The sequence below is a fragment of the Perca flavescens genome, chromosome 11 (genome assembly GCF_004354835.1).
Source record: "Perca flavescens isolate YP-PL-M2 chromosome 11, PFLA_1.0, whole genome shotgun sequence".
In the NCBI taxonomy this organism is placed as follows: Eukaryota; Metazoa; Chordata; class Actinopteri; order Perciformes; family Percidae; genus Perca; species Perca flavescens.
The window spans coordinates 8,834,692-8,854,810 of NC_041341.1; the positions used below are offsets into that span (position 1 = coordinate 8,834,692).

Sequence of the window (20,119 nt, forward strand, 5' to 3'; positions counted from 1 at the left end):
TAACTAATGTAGCCATAACTACACACACTGTAACCTACACAGTCTCCGTAGCGTGAGGAATAACGATGCAGCACATAACAAATGTATCGGAGTAAGAGTATTTCATTCATCAAAAATATGTACTCAAGTAAAAGTGGAAGAGGGAGAAAAAAATAATACTCCAGTAGAGTACAGTCACAGCTTTTTAGTACTTAAGCAGAGTAGTGAAGTAGTTCTACTTCGTTACTATACAGCCCTGTTCATGACCTCATGCATGAACAACACATCGACTAAAGCACTAGGTAAGGTGGGTACATCATTATGCACAAGTTGTGTTCCAATCAGAATTTGCGCAGTGATGATCACAGTTTTTTGCAGAAAAATTAATAATTGTGATCATGCTAAATAAATCATAATTCATAATGATGAAGTCCACGTACCTAATGCTTTAGTTGTGTTGTTCATGTATGAGGTCACGAATGACAGACTATGAACACGTCAATTCCTGATCATGGGATATTAAGGAATGCAGTAATACATAAATCAGAAATTACATAATGCATAATAATACATACATCAATTATTTCATGCATGAATTAATGATAATTCATGTACCCTTAAAGTAAAGTGTTACCAGTGTTATTCTAACACACACACACACAAATGTAATCTCATTTGATAGAGCAGATAACTTCCCTATTGGAAACATTCATTCCGTATATTTGTTAGAGGAGTGAATTTGCTCAAGAATCATTTTGTTGGCTGAAAGCCTACTGTGACAGGTGTCAGCAAAATTAGCCTGTGTGACGAGTAGCGCCTTTAAGGTGGGAATGGCCATGCGGTTCCTCTCGACAGTCCATGTGTTGCTGTGAGCGAAAAGTCCGCTGATCCGATGATCGGGCTATAATAAGACCACGTCGGCTATGTAATCGCTGACAACCGGGACAATTTCATAGTGGTGTAAACCGGGACATTCAGTATTTCAGATTTGAAACATTTTAGGATAAAAATTTTCTTGCTAACAGTTGCTTGCTGCCTAAAAAAATCAAATATACTTAATTTTATAACTCAAATATAGTTTTTTATAATACTGCATAATATTTCATACTGACAGTTGGACTATAAACTTGACAGAAGTTGAAATAGTGCAGACATTATTTATTTAATAGTATTTGACACATTCAGTGAACATTTAGTTGCAGGAATCAGTGATACGCCTCATGCTCATCCACCTCATGCCACTCATGCCCATGTCCCTGAAGCTCCTGTACTCTCCGGGCCTCATGTACATCATCCTGCCTCTGTAGTTGGGCTGCTCGTACATCAGCCAGTGGCCGTCCATCACGTGGCAGGACTGGCAGTCGTTCATATGGTAACGGTCCATGATGTTGTCACAGTCGTCCATCATCTCGTAACTCTGACCACCGAAGTTCTCCCTCTCATAGATCTTCATCCTGAACTGACCTCTGTGCTGTTTTTTTGGAGAGAACAAAAATAAATACATGTCTTAATATCAAGTTTAGTGCTGGTTGTCACCTGTAGTAGAACAATAGTATCACAGATGCCGTGTTATACCTACCATGGGGATCATACGGCAAGACTTGATGCTGTCTCTCATTCCCGTCATGCTCATGTAGTCAGCATACTCGCCCCTCCTCATGAAGTACTGGCTTCCCATGTAGTTGGTGCGGTCGTAGACCATGAAGCAGCCGCTCTCCACCCTGCAGGAGTGGCACTTGCTCATGTAGGAGGACATGTCAGAGCAGTCGCTCATGCACTCATAGTGGCGACCCTGGAAGTTCCTCTCCTCGTAGAAGATAATCTGAAAATAGTGTATTGTAATGGTTAGAAATTAAGCAGCAAGGTGAATTTAGTGATCCTATTTTGTAAACAGTTATTTATGCTAATTACAAAAAGATTTTTAAAAGTACCTTGCCCCTCATGTTCATGTTGGTGTTGGTCATGTTGGCTGTAGATGTGCTGTTGCTCCTGAACTGCCTTCCTACCTGTTTAACCCTTTCCTTTTATACACAACCACACGTAAAGAATGAGTGCCCCCTCCCCCTCAGAGAGCCCCCTTACTCAGCAACTTACTATGGAAGCCAACAGAATGGGTTATGTATATTATTTTCAAGGACTGGGTACTATGACGTCCTAACAAAAAGAGAAGTGTTTTTTGCCTTTTCTCGCCAAATATGAAAAATTCTACGTATTTCGTGACGTTGACCAATAGGAGCACAGAACTGTAAAGGTGGTGATGACTGATGTAATTGTTTCTGTAATTTTTTCTTTCTTTTATTAGGCTTTTCAAAACACAATATAGCCAGTATCAAACACACCGCTTCGGACACCATTTTTGTTTACATTCTTGTTTTTGTTTTTGTCCCTAGCACATTCCTGATGAGACCACGCAGGTTGTGAAAGACGGCAAGCTATGATTGGTTGGGGGCCAACATGACATAGCAACACAGCACAAATGTATTATTCTTTAATCACCTAATCTGACACAGTAAATATTTGCATATACAAAAACATTGTGTAGTCATGAGGAAACGGAAAGATTCAGCAAACATACAATAGGCTCTGTGCACAAGCGTAGTGATGAACTTCCGCTGTAGCCAGAAGTCGGCATTTCAGTTTCTGGTTCACCTAAGGCGATCACCTGCTTCGCCCAAAATGTCAGTTTTTAGTAGATATCTCCAAGACCTACCTAAAATAAGCATCAGTGATGTCCATCGAATCATTGATGCCTGGTCCCCTGCTCCAACAAACAAGCACAACAAGGGATTCAAACTCTACGTATCGCGTTATCTGCACAACTACGAGAGTAAGAAGTTTAATTTGGTGTGCCAGACGGCTAGCGGCTAAGCTAGTTAGCGATGTGTTCATTTTTAGTGTAGTATAGAAGCTTGTTTTTCTCCATTTTAAATGCAAACTGTCCGTTTTTTTGTATTATCATTTGTATTTCTGCCCCTCTCAGTTTCTAATAAAGATCAGGACACAGGGGAAGTCGTGGCCAGGGGATTGTGCTACAGGTCCATGAGGAAAGCTAAGAGATTTCACAGTTTGAGTATATGGTGAAGTTAAGATTGATAAGTTCAAGTTCAGGTTCAGCCAACACTTATAAGCTTATTACTTTAGTAACCTGGCGTTCCTAATGTTCCTGGCGATTTAGCTGAGGTCATTTACGTTAAATATATCTCTCAAATCTAATGAAAACTTCATTAGACAGTAGGCAGGAAAGTTTACCTAGCCAGTCCCCTCCGGGTTATATGCGTTCTTATTCAACTTTTTCTCAACTCAGTCATTTATTTAAGATGCAATCTTGTGTTTAAGGTATTAGGCTATCATTTTTCAAAGAAAAACGATTATGGATCTTGATTTAATGCAGTTGGTATATTATACAACATACTCTAGTCCAACATATAGAAATACATGACATTTGTTCTGTAAATATAGAGTATTAGATATAGAAAATATTGTAAAAAGAAGATTGTGTCCTAAAAGAATGGTTAAACAGTGACCACGCTAAGATAAATAAGTATTTACTATGACATTTTACTTATACAGGTAGTACTGAAAGATTCCAGTCCTGTGGAACTGTTTCATCACAGCTGCACACGTGTTGCTGGAGCAGCATTATGCAACCACTGTGTCGCTTTGCTGTTCCAGTCAGCACATTACTCTCAGCTGAAGGTGCCAGTGGTCCCTCTTGTGCTAAGCTGTACTGAAGGAGAACAGCAGTGGCACAAGCCCAGAACTTTGGTAAGTTTGCACTGCAGTTATAGAGCTGTTGGATATATTTTCTAACTATATTTAATTTCTAACTGTATAACTGCATAACTTGATAGGATATAAAACCAGCCCCTGTGGATAAGATGGCTGTGCTTTCTGCTAAACCAAAGTGTAGAGCAACAACAGATGGTGGAAGGGAAAACCTGAATATTGTCGATTTATTACAATGTTTGAATTAAAACACCTGTGTGTTTGTAATGTAAGTTTTATGTTCCACACAGAAGCACACTCTACAAAGGCCTCAGTGGGGGATTTGCCTGATCTTTCCGTCCTTCGGGTGAGTAGGGATATCATATCAACCAAAATCTGTATACTAGTATTTCATGATTTTCTTTTTCCTCCCCTTTTGATAAAATGTACCCATTGATTATACAAACAAGTATTCTGCTTTTGAAGAAAAAAAAAACGATTGAACTGAAATCAATCAAATGTTTACACAAGGGTCCTCTATTATGAACTTATTTGTACTGGTGTGTGGTGCTGTGCATGATGTGCAACACATTGTGGCCATGAAAATGCATGGAAAATGTATGGTATGGTAATTGTGGTTGTTTGATATTGTGGTATATTGCTAATCATTATATTGTTACATCCCTAGGTGACAGAGGTGTATAAAGATTTCTCTACAGCGGAGGCGCCGATGATCTGCAGCATGGGAATCAGCTGTGAAATTCCCCTGGTTGACTATGCCCTTGGCGAGGTTCAAGCCGGAAGTCCATTGTCCTACCAACTACCAGCAACAGCAAAGAGAGACCTGTCCTTCCATGCTGCCCCACCACGTCCATCTGTGCCTCTTCAGAATTACCGCCTACAACCATCAAGTTGCATGTTTGTCTGTGCTGAACCACAACAGCTACACCATAGGAGTCTGGAGGTCACCTGGGACATGGTGCACAAATTTGAATGTGCTACCAGAGCACAAAGTTCATGTACTAAATGGCATCAGCTAAGGAGGCATAGATTGACTGCCTCACGTTTCAGGGAGATCTGCCAGGTTCGAGAGAACTCTGAAGAAGGTTTGGCTAACCGGATACTGCAAGGGACCCGTCAGACGGCAGCTATGAAGAGGGGGCTCGAATTAGAGGCAGATGCTATCTGGGAATATTGCCAAATGAAAAGGGTCAACCACTATCCCTGTGGATTCGTAATTCACCCTGACGCTCCTTGGCTGGGGGCGTCTCCAGACGGGTTAATCTTTGACCCTTCAGAGCCATGTCAGTTTGGGCTGATTGAGATGAAGTGCCCAAATGTTAAAAGCTATGTGAACTGCCCGTATCTCCAAATGAATTCAGGCAAATTGGACCTAAAACAAACGCATGCTTACTACTGGCAAGTACAGGGGCAGATGCTAATAACGGGAATGAGTTGGTGTGATTTTGTAGTCTCAGCTGAGGAAGACGTACACATTCAAATAATTTACAGAGACAGTGATGTTTTGGATGTAATCAGAGAGAAAGTAGACAGATTTTATTTTTATGTCTACTTGCAGAAATGTGTAATGCTCTAGGATTGAGATAAAATCAAATATTCTATGCTCTGTGTTCTTTAATTTTCACTTTTAATGGTATTTTTATGATCAAGTTTATTTTATGCTAAATGTTAAAGTTTGTGCATCTATTATAATAATATAATAATAATAAAATGTTTGGGTAATGTGAGCACCCGAAGAAAAAGACCAGCCATTTATTACCATTGTACTCAAGAGGAGGCAGACTTCTCTAGCACTACAGATAAGAGAGAATTCTTGGGGAGTGAACTTCCCCTTTAACAACTGTAAAGAACTGTAACTACTTTTTTAATTGTTGCACCTGCAAGTTCTCATGAAAAAAACAATGAAAAGACATGGCAATTTACAAAATGATAATTTAATTTTATGAATTCTGTATGTTAAACATACAGAGAACAATATGGTTATCAAATCAAATTCCGCAGAAAAAAAATATAGCATCAAAATCAAATTTCATAGTCCATTTTGGTAATTTGAGAGGAGACAAGCGACAGTGAAGAGTTGGTTTATGCTATCTGCAATGGAGAGAGGGATAGTGCTATGAAGAAGTTTATTTTCTTTAACTCTTCTGATCATCCTCTCGACATGCACCCTCAAACGGGCAATTGACTGCGTCTTCAGAACATCACATTTGGGCCCTCTTGGTGAGGAAGACAGGACGATGAAGAGTCCCAGGTACAAGGTCATCCACCAAGAATCCCTTGTCAACCATGATGACCATGTCAGGCTTTAAGAGTGGTGTAATCCCTGACTGACGAAACACCTCCTTGTCACTCATGGAACCCTCAAAGAGTGCTGATACAAAACTCTGGGCTCTGTGAGGGGACATGCCCATCATGGCCTTAAAGGTGCACGGGGACTTGTAGGTGGAGAATACTTCGCTCTGAAGGAGCATGGATGAAGGTGTTTGACACCGTAGCTCTGTACAGTCAACGACTACTTGTGTGTTACTGTAGCTGCCATCAAAGTCGCATGGAAGATGGGCCTTCACAGCTGCGGGAAACATCCATATACAGACTGAGCCAAGTAAGCTATAGAGGAAGTTGGCCCAGGTCACGATAATTCGGCTGACTGTTAAATTGTAAAATGTATGACCCAACGTCTTGGTACAGCAGTGGACAGGTATGTCAGGAAGAGGAAGAGCTCATATATTGGCAGCAGTTTCTGGGGGGAGAAGTGTTTAATGAGTGTTAGTTCAAAACCACCTTTTTAATGCTTAGGCATCTGTTTTTTGGGGTTGAATGGGTACTTACAGATGGTCTAGTTAAAGGGCTTTCAGTTGTTGTGCTAGTGGCATAGGTTTTCTTTGCTCTGGTGACCCTAACTATGTTGGCTGCTGCTGCCTCGATCAGGTTCCAAAACGCCATCAGATGCTCGTATGAGGGGAATCTAAAATACAGTATTACAATTGAAATTTGTTATCTTGTCATACAAGTTCAAGAATAGCATAAGAAGAAAGAGGAAATAATTACTTAATGCAATCAGTTAAGAAAAGAGGTTGATCTAATAACTATCTTACCTGGAGTAAAATCTGATGTCTTCAGGAGACAAAGCAAATCGTTTTAGTCCAAAGGAGTTATTAAGATGATACGTTTGGAGCTGCTCTCTCAGCTCCTCGAGTTACCTCAACACATCTTCATACTGCTCCTGGTCCACACATACGGTACCGCTGGCCCCATAGTTGTGGTCCACAACCATTGGGACCATGACGGGTTGCTCAATGTCCTCCTCTGGCTCTGCCGGGTCAGGTTCCGGACTTGGTGGTCAAGATCGGCGCTCCGAAACACTGGCCCATGACTTCTTGATAAAATTATTCCACTCAAATAATGAAGGAACAGAGCCTGTTGCTAAAACCCATCTACCCATAACAGTAGTGAGGATTTCATGGTCTTGGAAATGTCGGCTGCACACCTTGGTGTGGGGGGTTACCGAAGATTCCACCCTCCTTATTTTGTGCAGCCACCGCGCACGAAGGCAGGTGTCTTTCGGGAAGCGGTGGAAGCTCAAACGACCTGAAGCCGAGCAAAGTGGCACACAACAGTGCTCCTTACGCCCACCCACAGTACCTTGAAACTTAAATGAGTCATGCACATTATATTTCTTTTTCCGTACAACAGCATCACTCATCTTGTTGTGTGTTTACCAATGCATATGAGGACAGGAAGTAAACCGGAAACTAATATGCTGACTTCTAGACAAAAGCGGAAGTTTGTCACTCTGCTTGTGCACAGAGCCTATTAATCAAGTGTATTCAAAGACTTAAACAAATAAATAAAATATGGTAAGTGATAAAGATTTAAATACTTTAATGATAGTAGTATGAATATGCCCGGATGTATGATTTGGTATTGAAAATCAACTAACAATGTTAATTTTAGTTTTTGTTGTATAATTCTGATATTATTGGAAATAATAGCTACCCCACAATGTACTGTTTAGCCTTTTTTTATTTATATATTTCAAATAAATTAAAATAAATTAAATATTTGAAATGTTCTTTGTAACTAAAACATAATGAACCGTGACCTTAGTAAATGATGAATTGTAATTTCATGTACTGTATGTAACACCCCCCATTGCATGTAGTTTCCAAGAACAGATGGTTTCAGAGTTTTTTGGGTTTAAAAAATCCTCACTGTTCCTTCATTAAAGAAACAGAAGAGTCTCCTGGATATTTTAACTGTATAATCTTTATATTTTGGCCAAGCCTTGTTCTTTCCATCAGTTTAATATGGCAAATAGCTCTTGAATACTTTGACACCCACATGAGCCTCTGGCAACATTCGTACAGAGGAGTCAGAGGAATCAGAGTTAACGTTAACAAATTCACAATGCTTCACTGTTGTAGGCGGAACAAAACACAGAACTATAATTGCTGAATTTATCTAACATTTAACCAGAATTTAAGTGAACTGGCTAGCAAAAAGAGGCATAACTACCGTAATATTTAATGTCTTAAATCTTAGTAGGTTGCATTAACAACAAACATTAGTTATCATTAGCTAGCTTAAGTGGCTATGTTAGCTACATCATGTGTTGATTGCAATGGTGCCTTCCATGTTTCGTATGATGTACGATGTAAATACTTCAACCACCACTTTTTAAATTCAATTCAATTTCAATTAAATTTTATTTATAGTATCAAATCATAACAAGAGTTATCTTGAGACACTACAAATTGAGTAGGTCTAGACCACACTCTATAGTTTACAAAGCCCCAACAATTCTATTAATTCGTAGCCAGTTGCAACTGAGAGTGGGTCTGGGAAAGGTTCATTGGCAGTTCATTTCCAAAGGGATAACGCTCAAAGGCCTCTGGGCGCATTGGATAGTTCTTCAACCAATCAGACCAACGATCCGGGTGATGCGGTTGATTTTGGTGTCCTGTCTGCGCTATCATCGTTGCGTAAAGCCCGCCTCAGCGGTTGTGATTGGTGCCTCGATTTTGGGGACATCGGAAATGGGTTTGAATGGGCTCTTCGCCAGACTGACTTGCTGAGCAAATCTCAAATTTGCCAGAAGTTCGTCAGGGTTTACCCAGGCTAATTAATTCCCCCAAGAGCAAGCATTTAGTGCGACAGTGGCGAGGAAAAACTCCCTTTTAATAAGAAACCTTGGCAGTCCCAGGCTCTTGGTAGGCAGTGTCTGACGGTGCCGGTTGGGGATGTGATGAACAGAGGAAATAATAGTCACAATAAAGATAATGGAACAGTGACTACAAATGGTCGTCGTAGTAGTTTATGTCATAGGATGTAGCGTGGCACAGCAGAGCATAGCTGGATGTAGCAGGACGCAGCAGAGTTCAGCAGAACGCAGCAGGACACTGCAGAGCACTGCAGAGCGTAGCAGGGTGTAGCAGGGAGTGCAACAGGACCACGGCGACAGCTGCAACCAAGATCTTGGTGCCATCCTAATCCAAGGAAATATGCTGGGCGAAAAAAACATAAGGACTCCAGTGCGTAAACTCCCCAGAGCTAGGTTAGTAACAAGCATTACTGGGACAAGGATGCACACAAATGGAAACAAATGAAAAAGAGAGGAGAGCGCAGCTCAGTGTGTCAAAGGAAGGAAGGAAGTCCCCCGGCAGTCTATAACTATAACTAAGAGAGACAGGTTAAGGAGAGGAGCCTGGTCAGGCTAGAACTCTCCCCAACCGGATCGGGCTGTACTGGCCTGCCTCCCTCTACTTTTATTATATTATTTATTATATGGTAGATGAATCTGACAACTATGAAGAGAAGCAGGTGGGCCGGGCTAGGCGGACGCTGCAACTCCTCACTCCCTAACTATAAGCTTTATCAAAAAGAAGGGTTTTCAGCTTATTCTTAAATGCGGTAATGGTGTCTGCCCCCCGAAACCAGACTGGGAGCTGGTTCCACAGGAGAGGAGCCTGATAGCTGAAGGGTCTGGCTCCCATCCTACTTTTAGAGACTCTGGGAACCACAAGTAGCTCTGAATTCTGGCAGCGCAGTGCTCTAGTGGGACAATAAGGTACTAAGAGCTCTTCTAGATATGCTGGTGCTTGACCATTTAGAGCTTTGTAGGTCAGGAGAAGGATTTTAAATTCAATCCTGGATTTTATAGGAAGCCAATGCAGAGAAGCTAATACAGGAGAAATATAATCTCTTTTCTTAGTTCTTGTCAGAACACGTGCTGCAGCGTTCTGGATCAGCTGGAGAGTCTTAAGGGACTTATTTGAGCAACCTGATAGTAAGGAATTACAGTAGTCCAGCCTGGAAGTAACGAATGCATGGACTAGTTCTTCAGCATCGTTTTGAGACAGGGTGTTCCTAATTTTGGCAATGTTGCGAAGATGAAAAAAGGCTGTTCTTGAGGTTTGTTTTAGATGGGTGTTAAAGGATATATCTTGTACGTCATCCAGGATTTTATATCTTTAATGCATGCTTGAAGTTTAGCTAACTGACTGGTTTCATCTGGCTTGATTGACAAGTATAATTGGGTGTCATCCACATAAAAGTGAAAGTTAATTGACTGTTTCCTACTAATATTGCCTGAAGGAAGCATATATAAGGAGAATAGAATTGGTCCAAGCACTGAGCCTTGTGGAACGTCATGGCTAACTTTAGCGTACTTGGAGGATTTATTGTTAACATTAACTGTGATGGTTGGAGTCCGGCTGGCTGTGAGTTTCTGTTTTTCTTTTTTTTCTCTCTGTTATATTCTGTCAGTTTGTGTTGGCTCTGCCTCTCTCTGTGTTCCCCCCTGCCTCCCTGCCTGTGCCAGTCAGCTGATTGCCCACACCTGCTCGCCTCCTCATTACCACTCCTCCTGCCGTACACACCTGCCAGTCATCAACTACAATCAAACGCAATATATAAACTCTGGATTGACTCACCATCTTCGCCTGATCGTTGCTCCTGTCTCCTCGGTGACACATGACTCAAGCTCCTGAATAGTACCCTGTGTGTTTTCCTGCCTGTGCTTTTTGTAATCCATTTTCTGTCTTCTCGTTTCAGTTTCTATCTTCCCAGTCACTCTGCCTCCAGTCCGCTGGCTTCTCCATCCAGTCCCTCCCTCTGGTGTTTCCTGCACCAGCCTGCCTCAGCTCTTGCCTCCCCGCGCTTCAGTGCTTCCCCTTTGGATCTCTCAGCCCCGGTCTCCCCGTGCCCTCGGAGCTCCCTCTCTGGTCCCCGTTCCAGTCTCCGAGCCTACGCTTTCCTCCCCGGCATCCACCTCCCCACTTCCCCATTCAATCCCCCACTTTTCCTAATAAAATAACTGTTGCTGAGCTCTGCATTTGGGTATGTTTTGTCCTAACCATAACAATTAACAAATTGAGATTAATAGGACTTAAACCAGCTTAGTGTGATTCCTTTAATGCCAACTAAATGTTCCAATCTTTGTAACAGGATGGTATGGTCAATAGTGTCGAATGCAGCACTAAGATCTAATAAGACAAGTTTGGAAACAAGTCCTTTGTCAGCAGCAGTTACAAGGTCGTTAGTAATTTTCACCAGTGCCGTCTCTGTGCTATGATGCTTTCTAAATCCAGACTGAAAGTCCTCAAATAAACTAGTTCTATGTAGAAAATCACACAACTGATTAGTGACTACCTTCTCAAGGATCTTCAAGAGAAAGGGAAGGTTAGATATAGGTCTATAGTTGGCTAAGACTTCAGGATTGAGGGTGGGTTTTTTCAGACGTAATAAAGACATACTGATCATATCTAGTAATGAAGTATTAACCACGGGTAACGCTTCTTTAAGTAACCTCGTTGGGATGGGGTCTAAGAGACAGGTAGATGGCTTAGCTGAAGAGACCTTTAACATTAATTGTTGAAGGTCTATAGGATAAAAGCAGTCTAAGTATATGTCAGGTCTTGTCCTTCTTTCTAGTAGTCCTGCGTTTAAAGGTGAACCGTTAGAAGTTGAGGGCAAAAGGTGATAAAATCTCTAATAGTTTTAATTTTATCATTAAAGAACCTCATGAAGTTGTCACTAATCAGAGCTATAGGAATAGATGGCTCAATAGAGCTATGACTCTCTGTCAGCCTGGCTGAAAAGAAACATTGGGTTGTTCTTATTTTCTTCTATTAGTGATGAATAATAGTCTGATCTGGCATTTCTGAGGGCCTTCTTATAGGTTTTCAGATTGTCTTGCCAATCTAAACGAGATTCTTCCAGTTTGGTGGAACGCTGTTTACTTTCAAGTTTTCGCGAGATTTGTTTTAATTTGCGAGTTTGGTGCTAGTTTCCTTTGCTTCATCATCTTCTTTTTGAGGGGAGCAACAGAGTCTAAAGTCATCTGTCGGCAGGCCGTAGCACCTTCTACAAATGTATCAATTTGGGAGGGACTAAAGTTAACATAAAGGTCCTCTGTTATATTAAGGCATGACATTGAGTTAAATGCTATTGGAATATCTTTCTTACATTTAGCACTGTCAGATAGGCATGTAGTGTAAGAAGCTTTTATTTATTATTAATTTTGTATTATTTTGATTATTAAAAATTCTGATATACAGGTTTTATGTAAATATTCATTAATTAAATAATTTCAATTTGCCAGGAAGGTATTAAAAATGGTCTGATAATAAAACAGGTTTTAATGAGTTGAAAGCAGTACTGAGGCTATTGCTGTCAACGTCCACATGGATATTAAAATCACCTAAATATTCATTAATTAAATAAAAACCTCAAATTTCAATTCTTTTATGGGCCCTTTAATTGATATGCCAGACAGGAAGGGGGAAGAGAGAGGGGGGACAACTCGCAAAGGGTGTGGTTAAAACAGCAGTAAGGACTGCATGGCAGTGGGGGAAATAAGTATTACCCCTGCATTTTGCAGGTTTGCCCACTTACAAAGAATAAAATCTACAATTGAATCATATGTACATTCTAATGAAAGTTGAAAATTCCAGAAAATCAGAATTTACCATCTGATGGGAAAAACTATTTGACCCCTGTCAAACAGCAAGTATTCTGGCTCCTACATGGATTATTAAAACAGCCCCAATCCTTATCTAATAAATACACCTGTACTTTGTCTGATTTCCCCACCATGGGCAAGGACCAAAGAGCTTTCTACACATCAGGGAAAAGATTGTTGATCTCTGAGAATGCAGATAGAAATTCAGAATAAGAAGTGACTTGCATTTTTGTTTGTTTTTTAAGATTCATTGATGAATCAACAGGGCTTTTTGGTAACCTTTAATTGAAATGCAGCGCACGCTCCCCCTGCTCAGAAGAAACATGGAAAGGGGGAAGAAGAGGCCTGGAAGAAGGTGATGGATGAGACCAAAATAGAACTTTTTGGCCTCAACTCAACTCGTCGTGTTTGGAACAACCCAAAGAACACCATCCCCACCGCAAATGGTGGTGGCAACATGGTTGACCCGAATCCTCAGTGAGAGAGCTGAAGATGGGTCGAGGATGGGTGTTTCAGCACGATAACGACCCTAAGCATACCGCCAAAGCAACAAAAGAGTGGCTGAAGAAGAAGCACATCAAGGTTCTGGCAGACCTGAATCCGATTGAAAATCTTTGGACTTAAAATTCGAGTTGCCAGGTGACAACCTCGAACCTGAATGATTTGGAGGCTGTCTGCAGGGAGGACCCCTGGTGAGCTTGTCACCAACTATAAAAACCGGCATCCCAAAATGGAGTTTGACAAAATATTAACATTTTTGTCCATCAAATACTTGTTTTTCCTCATCAGATGGTTAACATTTTAATAAATTCATGATGTGATTTTCAATTTTCATTCTGGTTAGAATTAATATGAAAAATTGTAGATTTTTGCATTTTTGTAAGAAACCTGCAAAATCACAAGGGGTTACTTATTTCCCCCACTGTACATTTGGTGAAATGGCACCCAAAGGAGTAATTTAGTCTTGCAATTTTAATTTCATTGTTCAATTTTTTTGAAATTGTCTTAATTTGATTTCATTGTTCAATTTTTGATTGTACATAGCCTGTATGTAATGTTTACTAATTGTTAAATACCTGAATGTTAATCCTTCTTTCGAGATCAATGGTGAGCCTTTGTCTGTTGGGTTTAACAGTGATTCAGATTTGAAACATTTTAGGATAAAAATGTTCTTGCTAACAGCTGCTTTCTGCCTAAAAAAATCAAATATACTTAATTTCATAACTCAACTATATTTTGTATAATACTGCATACTATTTCATAGTGACAGACAATAAGCTTGACAAAAGTATAGCAATAGTAATAGTGCATACATTATTTATTTAATAGCATTTGTTAATTCAATAAAAATTTAGTAGCCGGAGTCCATGATACGCCTCATGCTCATCCACCTCATGCCACTCATGCCCATGTCCCTGAAGCTCCTGTACTCTCCAGGCCTCATGTACATCATCCTGCCTCTGTAGTTGGGCTGCTCGTACATCAGCCAGTGGCCGTCCATCACGTGGCAGGACTGGCAGTCGTTCATACGGTAACGGTCCATGATGTTGTCACAGTCGTCCATCAGCTCGTAACTCTGACCACCGAAGTTCTCCCTCTCATAGATCTTCATCCTGAACTGACCTCTGTGCTGTTTTTTGGAGAGAACAAAAACAAATGAATGTCTTGATATCAAGTTTAGTGCTGGTTGCCACCTGTAGTAGTACAATAGTATCACAGATGCCGTGTTATACCTACCATGGGGATCATACGGCAAGACCTGATGCAGTCCCTCATTCCCATCATGCTCATGTAGTCAGCATACTCGCCCCTCTTCATGAAGTACTGGTTTCCCATGTAGTTGGGACGGTCATAGACCATGAAGCAGCCACTCTCCACCCTGCAGGAGTGGCACCTGCTCAGGTAGGAGGTCATGTCAGAGCAGTCGCTCATGCACTCATATTGGCGACCCTGGAAGTTCCTCTCCTCGTAGAAGATGATCTCGAAAAAGTAAATTGTAATTGTGAGAAAAGAAGCAGCAAGGTGAATATGGTGATCTTATTTTGTAAACAGTAATTTATGCTAATTATAAAAACATTTTAAAAGTACCTTTCCCCTCATGTTCACGTTGGTGTTGGTCATGTTGGCTGTAGATTTGCTGCTGCTCCTGAACTGCCTTCCTACCTGTTTAACCCTTTCCTTTTATACACGACCAAACGTACAGACTGAGTGCCCCTCCCCCTCAGAGAGCCCCCTTACTCAGCAACTTACTATTGAAGCCAACAGAAAGCAGAGGTTATTTACATTTTTTGTCAACTGATGCTGCGTCTGTGATGCCTCGTGACATCCCAACAAAAATACCAGCATTTTTTGCCTTCTTTCGCAGAGTAGACCAATGACAAATTCCACGTGTTTCGTGGCGTTGACCCATAGGAGCACAGAACTGTAAACATGGTGATCAAGTTCAAGTTCAAGTTACTTTATTTATACCCGGAGGTAGATTTTGTTTGCAGTAGAGTCACACATCATCACATTATCCCACATTCTCACATTATCACACATCATCAGAAAAGTTCTTATCAGTCCAGAATAAGATAATACATAAACCTACATAAAAAACGAGTAAACATTTGTGCAAAATATAGCTATAACTTGTTCCTCAATGTAATGGCTACAGGAACAAAACTGTTTTTGTGTCTTCTTGTTTTACACCTGGGGATCATAAACCTACGTCCAGAGGGTAAAAGCTGGAATTCTGTGTGCAGTGAATGAAATTGAACTAGTTAAGCGCTGTACCGGTTTTGTGTACAGGGTCTCCACGTTAGGCTGTGGCTCACCAATCAGCCTGCTAGACCACTTTACTACTTGGTTGAGTGAGTTTTTATTTTTCACATTGAGGTTCCCAAACCAGGCTGCTAGCGCAAATGTTAAAACAGATTTAATAAAAGCGTTATAAAAAAGGATCATGATAGATTTATCAACATGGAATTTACCCAGTTTCCTCGAACAAAACAGGCGCTGATGCCCTTTTTTACGTACCAGTTCACAGTTAGTTTCAAATGTGAGTTTGGAGTCTATTATCATCCCCAGATATTTATACGAATTCACACATTCAACAGTTTGACCATTGATTGCTGTAGTTTCTTGTGTTTGGATTGTTTATTTCCTAAAATCAATCAGCATGTCATTTGTTTTAACTACATTTATTTGAAGGTGAGATGCGTCACACCATGTTAGTGTGGCTAGATGGAACTGTGAAACAGAGGAAAGGTCATTACTTATTTCTTTTATTAGGCTTTTCATAACACAAGATATGAAACCCAACGCTTTGGATGCCAATATGTGTGCCAATTCTTGTTCCTGGAAGTCGGTCCCTCATATGGTCGGGGGGCCAACGTCTAGTCTGTAATGTCTCTTGGTCGACTTACAGTAAGAATGGACCTTTTTCACAGCAGACATTTTGACTTGTCATAGTAGGAAAAGCACAGCTGAAATTGATAACCATAACAATGGCTCAATTCCATCAAGTGTCCCAGTAAGCTATTTCAGTAAGTCAGCATGTACAATACCAGGGTCTCTCCTAAGTGGAATGCAGCCATCATTAATGGTTTTGAATACACCTGTGCTTTTCCTACTATGACATGTCAACATGTCTGCTGTGAAAAAGGTCTATATATGACTCTATAATCGTCTAATCTGACACAGTGCAGATTTTAATAGATAAAAAACATTGTGTAGTCTGAATATATGAGTTGAAGTAAATCAGAAAAACTGAACAAAATATTCTGCAAACGCATACAGTTTATTAAACTTATGCAAAGACTAATAATAAATAATTATAAATACATTACAATATAAATATAGTCAAAATTTGAATATGCTCAGATGTGTTATTTGGTATTAATTATCAACTAAAAATGTTCATTTTAGTTTTGACGTTTGTATGATTCTTTTACCTGTTAATGAAAAGATAATATACCGTGACCCCAGATTGCAGTAAATGACAATGTTGAATTGAAATCTTGTGTTATAGAGCTCAACAGTGACTGCCTACTTTTGTAACAGCTCTGGTTCCGGAAGTGATTTTCACCATTCAACATCTCCACTGATGTTTGATTAAATGATTATATTAAGATTTTTAATCTTGGAACCAAACCATCCAGCTATGAGATGAATTGTGATGATAAAACATTTGACTTGGCGCAAAAGAACATTCTGAAAACAGCAAAAAAAGGCAAAGGTGTAACACTGTGTACAGAAACGATCATAGACTTCAGTGGTAACAGCTCGCTATAGCTGTTCCTGGTTTGCCGGTGCGATAAAGATTTCCATGGTAACAGCGAGCCCCACCAATCAGAGATGTCGTTGTTACGCTTAGGATTGTGGGTAGTGTAGTTATTCTCCATGAGATCACGATTATAACTTTTAATAATGTTTTTCTTTTAACAATGTTAAAAGAAAAATATCATACAATATCATACAGATGTGTGGCATCTATAGGGCCAAAAACTTTCGTTTAACAACCTCGTAGCTCGTGGTGGTCAGTCTACCTTGTATGGCTTAGACATAATGGCTAATACTCAAAATCTTTATGGAGAAAATTAAAAGAAGTTTTACTTCCGCAACCATGCTGTTGAGCTCTATACAATACCTCTACTATATAGAATTTCCAAGTTAAAGAAGGAAGACCTGGTGGTTTTGGACGTTTAAAAAAAATAATATCCTCAATGTTGCTTTGACTTAGAAACAGAGACTGCTCGATAATTTAATAATAGGTTTATGTAATGGCCATGAATTTAAATTATTCAAAATGAGAAGCCTTGTTCTTTCCATCAGTTTAGTATGGCAAATATCTCTTAGTACTTTCATACCCACATGAGCCTCAGCCAACATTCGTATAGAAGAGCCAGTCAGAGGAATCAGAGCTGGTTTCTGAAGATTTTTTTTAATAGTATCCTCAATGGATAATTTAACAATATTATAGCCTTATATGTTTTGGCCATCCATTTTAATTATTCCAAACAAGAATACCTTGTTCTTTCCATCAGTTTAGTACGGAACAAAACAGTGAAGCATAATTGCTGAATTTATATAACATTTAACCAGAATTTATGTGAACTGGCTAGCGAGACAAGGCATTAACAAGAGTCTTAAATCTTACTAAGTGGCATTAATATTAGCTAGCTTAAGTGGCTACTGTTAGCTACATCTTGGGTTAACTGCAATTTATCCTCTAATGTGATTTTTTATTTTTTTTTATTTAAGTGCCTTCTATGTTTCGTACGATGTAAAGGTGCTCACTCAGGGTTTGAAACCTGTAAATATTTTAGCCAACACTTTTGTAATAAAGGAGTGACTTGTATTTATCAGCAACATCTGCAAGCAGGTTATTTAGCTAATTAATGAATGCTAATGTGTACACACTACATTATGTAATACTAAATAAAATATTAAGCTTGCTTTGAAACTATAAGTAGTATTTTGAGTTCAAGACAAGTCAAGTGAACTTTATTGTCAATTCTGCAATATGTGCCAGACATACAGAGCATAAATAATGAAAATACGTTTCTCTCTGACCCACAATGCAATAAGGACATGTACAAGTATAATATAAATTAAGATAAGTAATATATACAAATAAAGATAAAAAACATAAGTAATATGTATAATACAGTAATAAATTCTAAATAGTGCAAATGTAAGGTAAAACCAAACAGTATAGAAAACTAAAGATATTGAAAATATGCAATATAAAAGGAAGAGTTCCAGAGTTTCTTCTTTTATGATGTGGCCAGGGCTGATCCTGATGGGGTGGGGTTCAGAGTCCAGTGTTCTTGGGGGCAGAGGGGAGGGTGTTGAGCTTCCTGACAGCCTGGGGAACGAAGCTGTTTGCGAGTCTGGTGGAACAGGCTTGGAGGCTCCGGTACCTTACCCTATGGCAGGAGGCTGGGTTAGGGTTATTGTCCAATTATTAATTATCCTGTATCCTATTAGCCTGTAATGACTCATTGTTATATGCACAAAATATTAATCCTTCCAAAATCAATGGTCTGTCACAGCATATGTTCGTTGGGTTTAACAGTAATATGTACTGTAGAGCCAATTTTACCATTAGATTTAAAACATTTTAGAATTAAAATGTACTTGCTATATGTTTATGACTCTTTGTTTGTACAATAATGTATAAAACTGTGTATTATTTCATTGTGACAGTAAAACAAAAAAACTTGACAAAAGTTAAAAGAGTGCAGACATTATTTATTTAGTGGTGTTTGACACATTCAGTGAACATTTAGTTGCAGGAATCAGTGATACGCCTCATGCTCATCCACCTCATGCCACTCATGCCCATGTCCCTGAAGCTCCTGTACTCTCCGGGCCTCATGTACATCATCCTGCCTCTGTAGTTGGGCTGCTCGTACATCAGCCAGTGGCCGTCCATCACGTGGCAGGACTGGCAGTCGTTCATACGGTAACGGTCCATGATGTTGTCACAGTCGTCCATCAGCTCGTAACTCTGACCACCGAAGTTCTCCCTCTCATAGATCTTCATCCTGAACTGACCTCTGTGCTGTTTTTTGGAGTGAACAAAAACAAATGAATGTCTTGATATCAAGTTCTGTGCTGTTTTTTACCCGTACTGTCGAAATGTAGTATTACGGATGCCGTGTTATACCTACCATGGGAATCATACGGCAAGACCTGATGCTGTCCCTCATTCCCATCATGCTCATGTAGTCAGCATACTCGCCCCTCCTCATGAAGTACTGGTTTCCCATGTAGTTGGGACGGTCGTAGACCATGAAGCAGCCGTTCTCCACCCTGCAGGACTGGCACCTGCTCAGGTAGGAGGACATGTCAGAGCAGTCGCTCATGCACTCATAGTGGCGACCCTGGAAGTTCCTCTCCTCGTAGAAGATAATCTGAAAATAGTTTATTGAAATGGTGAGAAGAAAAAGCAGCAAGGTAAATACGGTAGTCCTATTTTGTAGCTAATTGCAAAAAGATTTTTAATAGTACCTTGCCCCTCATGTTCATGCTGGTGTTGGTCATGTTGGCTGTATATGTGCTGCTGCTCCTGAACTGCCTTCCTACCTGTTTAACCCTTTCCTTTTATACACGACCAAACGTAAAGAATGAGTGCCCCTCTACCCCTCAGAGAGCCCCCTTACTCAGCAACTTACTATGGAAGCCAACAGAAAGCAGAGGTTATTTAAATTTTTTGTCAACTGACGCTGCGTCTGTGATGCCTTGTGACATCCCAACAAAAATACCAGCATTTTTTGCCTTCTTTCGCAGAGTAGACCAATGACAAATTCCACGTGTTTCGTGGTGTTGACCCATAGGAGCACAGAACTGTAAACATGGTGATGAGGAATGATGTTAGTGTGGCTAGGTGGAACTGTAAAACAGAGGAAAGGTCATTACTTATTTCTTTTATTAGGCTTTTCATAACACAAGATATCAAACACA

General features: G+C 40.0%; 3 protein-coding genes across 3 annotated transcripts; all 3 read right to left on the reverse strand.

Annotated features, from left to right (window-relative positions):
• Positions 1 to 1,171: 1,171 nt before the first annotated feature.
• On the reverse strand, positions 1,172 to 2,019 carry LOC114564107 (gamma-crystallin M3-like). The gene is made up of 3 exons (XM_028591289.1): positions 1,911 to 2,019; positions 1,559 to 1,801; positions 1,172 to 1,450 (listed from the first exon to the last, which is right to left on the reverse strand). Exons 1-3 carry the CDS (start codon positions 1,941 to 1,943, stop codon positions 1,172 to 1,174), a joined length of 555 nt encoding a protein of 184 aa, XP_028447090.1. The 5' UTR covers positions 1,944 to 2,019.
• Positions 2,020 to 14,018: 11,999 nt separating this feature from the next.
• Positions 14,019 to 14,804, reverse strand: LOC114563977 (gamma-crystallin M3-like). The gene is made up of 3 exons (XM_028591056.1): positions 14,756 to 14,804; positions 14,405 to 14,647; positions 14,019 to 14,297 (listed from the first exon to the last, which is right to left on the reverse strand). The coding sequence occupies exons 1-3, from the start codon at positions 14,786 to 14,788 to the stop codon at positions 14,019 to 14,021; spliced, it is 555 nt and encodes a 184-aa protein (XP_028446857.1). The 5' UTR covers positions 14,789 to 14,804.
• A 4,134-nt stretch (positions 14,805 to 18,938) lies between these two features.
• On the reverse strand, positions 18,939 to 19,717 carry LOC114564006 (gamma-crystallin M3-like). The gene is made up of 3 exons (XM_028591101.1): positions 19,667 to 19,717; positions 19,327 to 19,569; positions 18,939 to 19,217 (listed from the first exon to the last, which is right to left on the reverse strand). Exons 1-3 carry the CDS (start codon positions 19,697 to 19,699, stop codon positions 18,939 to 18,941), a joined length of 555 nt encoding a protein of 184 aa, XP_028446902.1. The 5' UTR covers positions 19,700 to 19,717.
• Positions 19,718 to 20,119: the final 402 nt, after the last annotated feature.